The sequence below is a fragment of the Sceloporus occidentalis genome, unplaced genomic scaffold (genome assembly GCF_023333645.1).
Source record: "Sceloporus occidentalis isolate IW3139 unplaced genomic scaffold, rSceOcc1.0.p SCAF_1, whole genome shotgun sequence".
NCBI lineage: Eukaryota > Metazoa > Chordata > Lepidosauria > Squamata > Phrynosomatidae > Sceloporus > Sceloporus occidentalis.
Genome location: NW_028316981.1, coordinates 294,705,762 through 294,717,965, shown reverse-complemented (window position 1 = coordinate 294,717,965; position 12,204 = coordinate 294,705,762). Strand labels below are relative to the sequence as shown.

General features: G+C 40.9%; 1 protein-coding gene across 5 annotated transcripts in view; it reads right to left on the bottom strand.

The window, feature by feature from the left end:
* Positions 1 to 12,204, bottom strand: part of LOC149324094 (rapamycin-insensitive companion of mTOR-like) — a 112,260-nt gene that overhangs the window by 33,035 nt on the left and 67,021 nt on the right. For 4 of the 5 annotated variants that reach the window (XM_089496305.1, XM_089496333.1, XM_089496326.1 and 1 more), the window contains 7 exons: positions 11,246 to 11,381; positions 6,947 to 6,994; positions 6,130 to 6,332; positions 4,675 to 4,801; positions 3,911 to 4,075; positions 3,115 to 3,191; positions 2,945 to 3,023 (listed from right to left, as the gene is read on the bottom strand). In XM_089496305.1, the coding sequence (XP_089352431.1) occupies positions 2,945 to 3,023; positions 3,115 to 3,191; positions 3,911 to 4,075; positions 4,675 to 4,801; positions 6,130 to 6,332; positions 6,947 to 6,994; positions 11,246 to 11,381 (835 nt within the window). The remainder of the gene's footprint in view (positions 1 to 2,944; positions 3,024 to 3,114; positions 3,192 to 3,910; positions 4,076 to 4,674; positions 4,802 to 6,129; positions 6,333 to 6,946; positions 6,995 to 11,245; positions 11,382 to 12,204) is intronic. The other variant, XM_089496313.1, reaches the window with a different exon arrangement.

Sequence of the window (12,204 nt, the reverse complement as noted above, 5' to 3'; positions counted from 1 at the left end):
ACCAAGTAAGAGAGAATGAGCAAGAGATAACAAAATGGTGGAGAACTAGAAAAACAAGCAGAGAATGACATGTTACCCAGAGGAGAAGGAGATAGCAAGAAAGAGGAAGGCTGTATCCCTCTCTTTGCCCTGCTTACTACTGCACTGCCAAATAGATAAGATGTTGGAGCTACAAAGAGCTACTGCTGGCTATTTGAGGCAGAGGAGAATGCAGCAGTAGAATGTTGGATTTGGGGGAGAAACATTAATTTTCTGTTTCAGTGTTCCAGATAGACTTTCTGAGCTGTGAAGAATCCCATGGCTGTTTTTTCTTTCCTCAGAGGGAGATTTTAAATATTGGGACACCTTGGCCCTGTTCAGGCCACCCTGGGGCAGAGTTGTGGTGTAGTGTCTAAATCAGTGATGGGCAACCTTTTCGGCGTGATGTGTCAAAATTCAGCAAAAAATCGAGCATAACTCGCGTGGTGTGTCACTTCGACAAAAAAACATAATTTACAAATGTAGGACACATTTTTTGAAAAATGGAGGACACGCCAAAAAATAATGATTTTTTTTTTAAAAATGTTAATATAAATGCATATTTCTTAGACATGATCAAAATGGAGGACACTTTGTTATTTAATAACAAAAATAAAATAAAATAAAATAACCAAGGCTGGGTTGAATATATTTAAAAATAAAATAAAATAAAATAAAATACCAAGGCTGGGTTGTATATATTTAAAAATAAAATAAAATAAAATAAAATAAAATAAAATACCAAGGCTGGGTTGTATATATTTAAAAATAAAATAAAATAAAATACCAAGGCTGGGTTGTATATATTTAAAAATAAAATAAAATAAAAAACCAAGCCTGGGTTGTATATACAGTGGGCCCTCGGTATATGCGGGGGATCCGTTCCGGACCCCCCCGCGTATGCCAAAATCCGCGTATGCTCAAGTCCCATTGTCCCCAATGGCGGCACGCGTGCACGCGCACCGCCATTGGGGACAAAATCGCCCTCCTCCTCTCTTTCCCTCCCTCCCTCCCTCCGTCCCTCCCTTCCCCTCCTGATTACCTGCTCCGTCGCCGTGCTGCCTCCTCCTCCGCCACTACGGGAAAGTCCAGGTGCTGCTCGTGGAGGCCAAAAGGCCTGCAGGCTCCACCCGGCTCTTTCCCGGTGACGGCGGTGGTGAGGAGGACGAGGTCTGGCTTTGTCCTCCTTGCCGCCACCGCGAAAGAGCCGGGTGCAGCCTGCAGGCCTCCTCGCCTCCAAGCTGCCCCCGGCCCTTTAAGAGCGGTGGAGGCGAGGAAGACCAGGCTTGCCCTCGCCCTCATCAGCCCCGCCGCCGAGGAAGAAGGGCCGGGGGCAGCCTGGAAGCCTCCTGGCCTCCAAGCTGCCCCCGGCCCTTTAAGAGCGGCGGAGGCAGGGAGGGCCAGGCTTCCTCGCCTCCGCCGCTCTTAAAGGGCTGGGGGAAAGGCCGGGTGCTTCTCCAGGAGCAGCACCCGGCCTTTCCCCTGTCTGTGGTGGAGAGGAGGCCAAGGAGCAGCTCCAGAGGCCTCCATCCTCTGCCGCCTCTGTGCAAGGGCTGGGTAGTGGGCTGGAGGCCAAGCCAGCCTGCCATTCGGCCCCTGCGCAGAGGTGCTGGCGGCAGCGAGGAGGCCCCAGGCGCTCGTCCTCCTCCTCCTCTCTGCCGCCACGCTGGGGGAAAGACCGGATGCTGCTCCTGGAGGAGGAGGTGGGTGGCCGTCCAGCCGCGTTAGCGGCCGTGGTAATGGCCGCATGAGCGTGCCCAGCCCAGAGGCTGGGCCCAGGACAAAGGCCCCAATTGGGGGGAACCGGGCAGGGGATCCCCAAAAGCAGGTTTGTCCCAGGGGCCGCCGCGTGTCACCCCAAATGGCTACGCATGTCAGCACTGACACATGTGTCATAGGTTCACCATCACTGGTCTAGATGATGCATGCCCCAACTCCGCCCACCAGGGTGCCATGTTGCCTTGTGCCGCTCCACATGATGCATGGTATCATGGTGCTCCTCCGGCGCTGCATCCATAGGATGCAGCACTGAAGGAGTGCCGTATAGCCACGGCTATCACGGCCTTTCCAGGGAGCAAAAAGGAGCCACTTTTTGAGGCTGCTTTTGACGCTCCAGAAAGGCCAGATCGGGGTCGTGGCATACAGCTGCCGCAGCCCTGATTTGGCTGAAACAGGGGCGGCTCCATGCTGCCCCTTCAGGGCTGTCTGAACAGCCCCCTTGTTTTCAAATACTATATATATTCTAAAATATTTTTTGCATCCCTATGATACAGTTATGGTAGTACTGAAGCTTTCTCCTCTTCCTCTCTGACACAGAAAAACTGATTTCAAGGGTTTCCCCAAGCCTTTCAGAAAAACATTTTAGGGAGCAAAGCAGATAAGGAAACCATCCCTCCTGCTTTCACTCACAGAACATTGCCATCAGATTCTGGAAAAAAAATCCACATCACAGTTTTATAGAAGAACTATTAATATATTAGAACTATTAATATTGAAGAACAATTAATATGTGTTTTTTAATGGCAAACTGTGTATTAATTCCCATACGACTTAAATACAACAGTTTTCCATAACAGAACAGACTTCTACTCTCATTCACTAAGTGGGCAAAAACCAGCCCATAGGCCAAATGCAGCCCTTGGGTGGGATTTTGCTTTTTGCACCAAAATGTCCAACAGCAAGACATGGGAGAGCGTTACTGGCCATTTTGCCATATTTGGAGCATTGTCTGAACAACCAGAAGCCCCTGGACCAGGATCTTCTCCTGTTGTTATCAATGAGATCTGAAAATTCTCAACTTGAGTTATGCTGTATGTATTAATTTTTTTTTGTTTGAGGGTTGGCTTTAGCTAAGAAAAACCTCAGCAGAACAAGGATTGCCACATTTCAAACTCAATATCATAGAGCTGGATTTGTTAAAAAGTACCTTCTGCCACTTCTCCATTTGTTTTGTCACGTAGCCTCGCTCATTTAGATAGGAAAACCCTTTTGGAATTGACAGAAATCTGAAAAAATATACCATTACACACCTTTTATAAATTGTTTACACTGATTATCGAAATGTAAATTATTTGACTTGTTATAGTGAAAGTTTACCTTAAAAGGAGAAGCAAACCCTTGTCTCCAAGATGTGACAGTGCCGGTTTCATCTGAATGAGAGCATGAAGGTTTGCCTAAAAGAGAGTACAGGAGTGGTATTTTAGAAGTATCTTAAATGTTAATTTATGGATGCACTTAATTCTCATCAATCAGTAGTAAATTACAATTTGGCTTGTTTCCTTATATGAAGTAATTTGAACACATATAAACTGTTGACATAAAATTGCATATCTTAGATACTTTTGTTTGGGCTGAAACAGATGGGCTGTAAGCGCCAGCTTTGCAGTGGTATATAGGCATGGCATTCAGACGGCACATGCCCCCATGCCACCAGGAAGCCACACAGCTGACCACACATACGCCAGTGTCATGGCATTCCAGCACTGCACTGCAGGAATGCCAAAAAGCCACGCCAGGGGTGGAAAAGCCGCCGCAAAAAAGAGCGGCAATTTTCCACTTCTTTTTTGCGGCGGCAAGACACCTGAGAGGAGCTATGGAATCACGCCGTTCCTTTGAACTGGTATGTTTCAGCCCTTAAAGACAGCCCTGCAAATGTTAAAGATATATGAATGATTAGAATGTAACCTAAGTTTCTTCTTGGCTTCTTCTCTTGTTGAAACTGCATTTGGGACATACTACCACAGCTTATTATATATTTTATAAGCAACATCTAATTTTTATACTGTCACATAAAGTAGGCTTATTACAGAGAAGATGTTTATTTCTTGAATAACTAATACATGACTGCATGCAACCACAGTAGGATCCTAGTAAAATGGCAAAGGATTCACACCTTGTCTTCACATGCCTCATCAAGGATATCAAGTGCTTCAGAAGAAATGGCTTTATTTTTGTCATGAAGCTGGGTGACCAATAATTCAATTCCCCAGTTACTGAAAAACTCTACATTGGCCCTCAAAAGTACTCGGAGGTGTTTTGTAGCATACAACCTGCAGTTCTACGAAGGAAAAAAAAGCCTTGTTAGCGGCAGGAAACAAATCATGGCAAAGCATATTTTGCAAATGTGAAATCAGTTAATGTCCCTCAATATACAGTCATATTTATATGAGAATAATTGAGGTGGCTCTGATGTTGATGTCACATAAAACCATATACATCCTTGAGACTAGGCCCATACATTTGAATCCTGTCAGAATGGCTCCAAAATGTAGGAGAAGTGGAGATCTCATCCTGTTTTTTTTAAAATCTTATGAGAAGCTGTTGATGTGTTTCACTGACACAGCTTTTACATGTTAAATGGTAACAGCAAGCTCAAAATGTGCTTCCTGTAAAATTAGGGCTTAAAATGCAATATTATTTATTTTTATCTTTCCTTTCTTCCAAGGCTCCTTTATGCACATATAAGCTCGCAATCCCAGGAAGTAAAGTAGGTTGACAGAATGTAACTGCCCCAAAGTCACAAACAATTTTTAGAGCACAAAGAAAAGATCTAAGTATCAGTTTTCATGATCAAAGTCCAACGTTCCAACCGCTATACCACATGCAAAAACATTAACAAGGGCACCCAGTTACACAGAAAAACTGGATGATACTTACATCTGTAGAAGCAGTTAGAATTTTAGAAAGGATGACTCTTGCTAATCCATCTCTGCTGTAGTCCAAACTAGAAACTGTCAGTTTGAGCAAGTGGTCTTGATTCTTCAAGGAGCAAAGATTAAGGAGACTGAAAAACAGTTATGCTTGGATGAAATCCTTGCAAAATATGCAAATGAACAAGTAATTTGAAAAACAAAGTCCCGAGAATGTTGATTGGGAGTGGCAAAAGTGCAGCCATCTTTGTTGCTCCCAGCCCAAACTACCATTTTTATATATAAAAATTTTATTATTACCCTGAATGCCCCCAAACATGTGCTAGGTGTAGGAAGCACCTTTGACATATTTTGGCATACCCCTGGACCATTTTAGGTCCAGGAGAGGACTTTTATCACCAATGGGAATTGAACTTGGATTCAACACCCAGGTCCTGCACCTAAAAAAAAACCAGAGGAAAAAAATGTGGTGAAATTGCTCCCCACATACAGGACTGGCATCTGAAGTTGAAAAGTTCATTTCGAGGTGGGGTTCATGGAAGAGGGCAATGCATTAGGGAGGCAATTCAGTTCCAAAATCCAGAAGGTTGCCTTCTCCAAATACAGACACATAGGCAAGGTATGAGTGACTTCAAAAATCCCACCATCTTTACTCCATCTGTTTCATTTCTCCATCTGTTGTTCAATTTTTAGATTGCACATTCCTTCTGCCAGACACATTTATTTCTTGCCTTGCTGTTGTATGTCTTCAAATCGTTTTTGATTTATGCTGACCCTGGGTTGTTGTTTTTTTAAAAAAAATTTGTTCAGGTTTGCCCTTGCATTCCTCTGAGGTAAAGAGTGGCAAAGAGTGTGACTTGCTCAAGGTCACCCAGTGACTTTCCATGACCAAGTGGGGATTCAAACCCTAGTCTCCATAATCATAGTCTAGTGCTCACACCATCACACTACACTGTCTCTCTACATTGTCCTAAAATGCTATGTACTTATAGGTCAATAACAATTATTATGGGACTGAAACATTGGAAGTCAGTAACATGTTTTAACACAGGTGACTTTTTTCCTGATCCAAACTGTGTAATGTGTATACTCTAACATCTAAATAACCAATATAAATGTGTGGCATTTATGTTGGAAAACATTATGAATATATTCTTTTTAAAACGGGTTGTCACTTTCAAAATCATAATGTTAAACTTTGGAATCTAGCACAATTTTAAATCATGCATAGAGAATTGATTAAGTACAGATGGTTTAGGGGTACTGCATTTTAATAGTATTTGCATTCCAGTTGCTTTGTGCTCAAAGCTGTTACCATTAAAATGTTTTAAAAGTGTCAGCTAACAACAACTGGTTATAGTGCACTTCAGTTCTAAAGAAATTTAAAGAACAATGAGGGAATGATTAAGTATCCAAGCTACAAATTGTATCAAAACATTTTATAAGTGAAGAAAATACTTACCATTGAAACACATTACACTTTTCAAGCATTTTCACTCCATGGGGATGACAGGAAAGCGTACCAAAAAACAAGAAGTAGTGCTGACTAAGAGTGTTAAGTAGCCCATTGTTCTGGAGACTGCGTTCTGGTTTCATTCCAGATGAAGAGTTAAGCCATTGTACAATATCTTTCACTAATTCTTCAAGATAGTTATGACCATCCTGCTTAAAAGCAAAATAACAAAATAAATTTAAAAAATCAGTTCTTTTTGGGGAGGTTTCTTCTTCATCACTGAAAAATATATAAATTTACATCTCTCTTGTCATAAAGCAAACTAATTGAAGAATTCTACAAAACAAACTGAACTAGAAGAAAACTTGTATTGTGAAAACTCTGAAAGGTATGGAGACTTTAAAAGGTATGGAGACTTTATAGTATTGATTTTAAAAAAAAAGGAAACCCTATAGATTGTTTTAGAATTCCTCCATGAGAAATCTGAGGGAAATTCAGCTGTGATACTACCCACAGAGGATCTTGACATATGCTGAAAGTTAGTCCTATAGGGATTATAGCAGTCACAACAGTACACAATCCTCAGGCAATCTAGATTTTCTCACAGGTAATAGTGACAGCTGAAGATGGAAACAGTTCAAGAACAGGGTCCTACAAAAGTGAACTTACATCCTCTGTTATCTTCCTCTCCCATCACGTTTTGAGTTTTGTTAAACAAAGGGATTAGAATGAGCAGTTCTGACTCACTGCCCTTTGTGTGACAACAGAGAGAGATGCAAAGGTTTAGAATGTAGAAAGTTTAGATAATGTGTAAGTCTATATCTACCTTTTGTTGCACCTGCCTTCCTTCCTTCTTTCCTTCCTGTCTTCCTTCCTGAGGGGCAAAAGGGCATGTTGATTGACCTGTGCATTAACCCCCCAAATCTTGAATAAAGTCAGGCCAATGAATCAATTTTGCAAGTAAGACAACGTAAAGAAGTAACCTAGCTTTCTGGTTAATCAGTCAGAAGGCTAAGCAGCAGGGGTAACTAACCAATGCCATTGAAGTTCATGTTGCTCTCTCTGCAATAACTGCAGACAGGGAGATTAACAGACAATTTACTCTTGTCTCTTAAAAAGGATCTTTAAAGCCCTACATGGCTTGGGTCCAACCTATTTGAGGGATCGCCTGCTTCCATATAATCCGCCCTGCACCCTCAGGTCCTCTGGGAGGAATCTATTGCAGCCTTTAAGAACCAGACTAACTGCTACCTCCCAGAGGGTCTTCTCTGCAATTGCTCCCAAACTATGGAACGGTCTGCCAGACGAGATCCATCAAATTGCCAGCTTAGACAGCTTTAAAAAAGATGTCAAGACGGATCTCTTTCGGCAGGCCTTTCCTGAATAAAAGTGCCCGGCCACAGAATGACTGCCCCCCACATCATGTATTAGCCCACTGCTCTGTCCTCGCTGTATTTTATTGTGTTTTTAATAGATGTTTTAATTGTAATTTGTTTAATCCTGTTTTAAGGGGGGGAATTTGGGACATAAATTTGTAAATGTGGATTTTAACATGTTGTAGCCGCTTTGATTGTCTTGTCACAGAAAAGCGGGATATAAATAAAAGTTTTATTATTTATTATTATTTATTCTGCAGCATACAAGAGACAAACTAGTTGACTATAATACAAACTAGGGCACGTTTTAAATGTTATAACCAATATTTTCTTTGTTTATTTGACTATAATTTTTGCTCTGTATATTCAAAGAATAAACTAAGGTTTTCAGTGTTTTTGTTTGTTTGTTTGTTTTACTGAAGCCATCTAGTGTCTTTTGAATAGCTTTTCAATTCATATAACTTCTCTGGTGTTCTCAGCCAAGTTACTGCACTTGTATTAATCTTCTGTGGAATTGGGTAGGAAGTGGCAGTGAAGTCTCTTTACCCCGAAAGAGACCTAATGATATTCTAACTCAGAATGTGATAATGGCTATTGATTGACTGGCCAATCAGAGAGAAGTTAGTTCTAGTGGAAAGGCAGGTAATTGGACGCTGCTTTAAGTGACTTCTTTGGATACAAGGATAAAGAGAGAGGTTTAGAACTCTCTCAACCTCATGAATATAGTATCCTTTTCTATTTCATCAATGTATTTCAATATTTTGGTGCAGTAGTCCCCAACCTGGCACCTTACAGATGCACTAAACTACAGTCTTCATTATGCCCAGCCACCGTGCTCATTTGTGATGCTGCTTGAAGGTACTGGGGATTGCAGCCTAACACTTCCAGAGAGCACCAGGTTGGAAAAGGATGTCTAAGTCGAAGGCTTTAATGGCTGGCATCCATAGGTTTTTTTATAGGTTTTTGTAGCCTAGAAGAGTTTGTTCCTGACGTTTCGCCGGCATCTGTGGCTGGCATTTTCAGAGAATGCTGGCATGGAAATGAGTGCAGTATATACATATTGCGTATGCACTATTTATTCATACTCAGGGTACATCATAGGAAAATATTTTAATTCTCAAGTTACTGTATTGTGGCTGTTTCTTTGATGTAATAATTTCTCTAGTATTGACACCCTTGTTGAGTATTTGTTTCCTTTTCTTAAACATAACCCAATCTAAATCCTTATAAAGTAACAGATTGCTACAAATCCCAACAGCCCTGGCCAGCACAGATATTAATGAGGAACATTAAGAGTTGTCATTCAACAAGAGCCACAACATTCCCAGTCTAGACCCAGCTGTGGGTTATTTGCCTGGCTAGTTAGTTGTGGGAGACAGAATTCAGACAACTAGTTCTGAATCAACATATCGTGAAAAACAAGCCATTGATTGTGGCTTGTTTATCCACTCCCACAAAAAGTGAAAATAATTAGCTGGCATGCACCAATAATGGTGATTCACCCTTGACAAGCTAGAATTCTTGTGAACTGCAGCTGTTGTTGCTGCATCCAGTTATACTTGACATGTGGAGTGGTGCAAAACTGCAATTGGTAATGCTTGACCTTAACAAGACTTAGGCCCATTACAGACCGCCAAAAAGGGGCGGTCTCGGGCCGCTGCCGGTTGCAGTGCGGAGGAGTCGCAGCAGCCAAACCGCGCAACTCCTCCGCGCTGCAAAGGAGCGTGAAAATTGCGCTCCTTCCGGCAACCCGGAAGAAACGCCGCAAGTGCCAAAGCGCGCACTTGCGGCGTCACTTCTGGGCTGCGGTGTGCGGACGCAGAGTGTCCACTATGTCAAAATGGCGGTGGCCGTGTGGAATGGCCACCGCCATTTGTTACAGACTCTGTCCGTAAGAGAATAAGGGCCATCTGGAAGAGACGCCCCTTTTTCAAAATGGGACGTCCTAAGGCCTTATGGCGGTGTGTAATGCGCCTTAGTCTTTCTTAGGAGTATTAATAGACAGTTGCCATTCAGTGAAATATATTTTTATTACTGAGAATCTGAAAACCAGCTTTTTGTGTATTTCATTCCATCCTTGGGATATAAATTCTGTCCCATCACAGAGGCCACCATAGATGAAGCCAATCCAAACAAGTGGGAAAATAGAAGGGTAACAGAATTCCCTCCTACACATCTACAGACTGAGAATAATCATATGAAGGTGAGATTTGCAGTGGCAACTATGACCATGTTTATGCTTGCAAAAAAACAGCAACAACAAAAAACTGGAATTACTAATGGTCAAACTGGAGGCCCTCCAGAATACATTTTTCAAGAAATTGCTTATACTTCCACCTGGCACTCCTGCAACTTTGGTTCGGGCAGAGGTTGGCTTTCCTTCCATTATTTCACTTTATTTAATTTCTGGAGATCTGTAAAAGATTCTCTAGTTAAGGTTTTTCCTAAGTTATGTTTCCACCATTTACCAAGCTGTAAAGTTTGGAGATTAAGATACCATAGGTTGCTTGAATCATACCCTGCTCTAACTGAAAATCCTTCTATCTGGAATTCAAGAGAGAAGCTTTGTGAATACATTTTTAACCAGGGTGTGTATCTCGATAGACAAGCTATAAACAATTCAAAATTTTCCAAATGGTTTAGATTATATAAACTGGACCACCAGATGGCTGATTACCTAGGGAAGCTTACATTCCCAAAGCTTAGGCAGGCTTTTACAGCTCTCCATTTTCAAATAATGCCCTCAGCTATGATTGATGGCAGATATTCACACACACCTAAAGAATCCAGTTTATGTATTTGTGGAGCACTAGAAATTGAGGATCTGCCTCATTATTTGCTTTTTTGCTCACTATATACTGAGCCAAGAACTAAATTTATGGGATCTATTACAGTTCAATTTACAATACTACCTCTGAAAAGATTTTTTTACCTCTTGTCTGACATTGATTCTAAGGTAACTTATAAGGTTTTATTGTTTGCCTCAGCAGCAATCAAAATTCGGGCAAGAGTTATAGCGGAAATTGCACTTGATTGCCATGGGGAAGATCTTATCTAATTTTTGAAGTTGTTTTTAATTGTGGTTTTAGTAAATTGTCTGGAATTTTATTATGTTTAATGTATAAAATTCGGTGTTAGTTATTTGATGGAGCATTTTACAATATCAAATTTTTGTTATTGGTTTTACATATTAATCATGCGAATGGCCTTTGGCGTAAGCATTAATAAAAAAAATTGAACTGAATATCATATTGTGTGACCCTGGATTGGGAGGACCCTCCGCCCAACCCAGGGTCACACAGTATATAAATACCCCCACTCACTTCCATGCCAGCATTCTCTGAAGATGCCAGTCACAGATGCCGGCAAAACGTAAGGACAAACTCCTCTAGAACATGGCCACATAGCCTGAAAAACCCACAAAAAACTATGTCTTAAGTCTTAAGTCTTCAACCAATGTATTTCATATACTTTGTTATGGCATTTAGATATTAGTCTGTAAATAAACAATTTTGTGAAATCCATTCCTATCCTAAGATCTCCTGGTATTAATCTTTAGAATCAAATGTATCTTGAACGAATTTTTAGAATTAAATGTTCCCATGTACTTAGATTTAGTAAACATCGCCTAAAGAAAATTCTATCACTTTTTAAAATGTGCACAATCGTTTACCTCCTCCCCCCGCAAAAAACGGTAATGTTCAAATAGCTGCCATTTGTTAGTTATGGCTGAACTAAACTAATCTTACCTCTTCAGATTCAAGAAGAAACTCAGTAAACTGGCAACCCACAACTGTAAGTTGTTTGGACTTTGCATAATCCAGATCCAGGTTGGCATACAACTTGCTACTGGGCTTATAGAAATATACCAGTCGTCGAACAAATCTAGTATCAAGCAGAAGAAAGAGGTTCTGAAACAATTAGTGTAAAATTTCAAACCAATATAACTATCAATTTACTATGTTTTATCTACAAGATAGTCAATCCATTTTGTGCATTCCAAATGCAACACTAATATTAATTCCCATGCACCTTAGAAGGGGCATTATAGTCCACTGGAATCACATTCTGTTGCAGAATCCACACAGAAAAAGACCTACAGCAAAGGGAACCTATATTAGTCCCTGCTCTACATGATGAGACTGGTAAGAGAGAGAAAATCCATTTTGTGAAAGTTAGAAGGCGAGGCTGCAAACCCCCACCCCTACCACATTTTTGTAAAAGAAGACTACAAAAAGTGGCAAAACTGTTGGTGATCATATTGGTATGAAATAACTGTTCACCACTCATGCGTCTGAGGCAATGATAAAAATGAAGCTAATTTTGCTGCCTACAACAACTTCAACCTAGCAAGAAATGCATGCTTTCAATCCATTAACTAGTTACAAAAGAAAATTACTAAAAAAATTCCAAACCTTTTATTCTATATGGAAATGCAAGAAATTACATTTCCATACAGGCTAATTTCTAATCCATCCATTTGGTACATTATTTTGCAGAAGGGAATATTGTTAGCCTTTACTGCATAAAACTATTATGAAATTGTTTTTGTCTTGCAGATATTAGCATGGGCCAGTTCCACATCTTGATTGTTGCATATAGGCAAGTGGATGTAGGCATTTCTTCCCCTGCCTCTTCTGCTGCATCCCCGCCCCCAATATGTCACTAAAAAAATCCCAGGGGTTTCTAGGGTGCATAAAAGAACAAT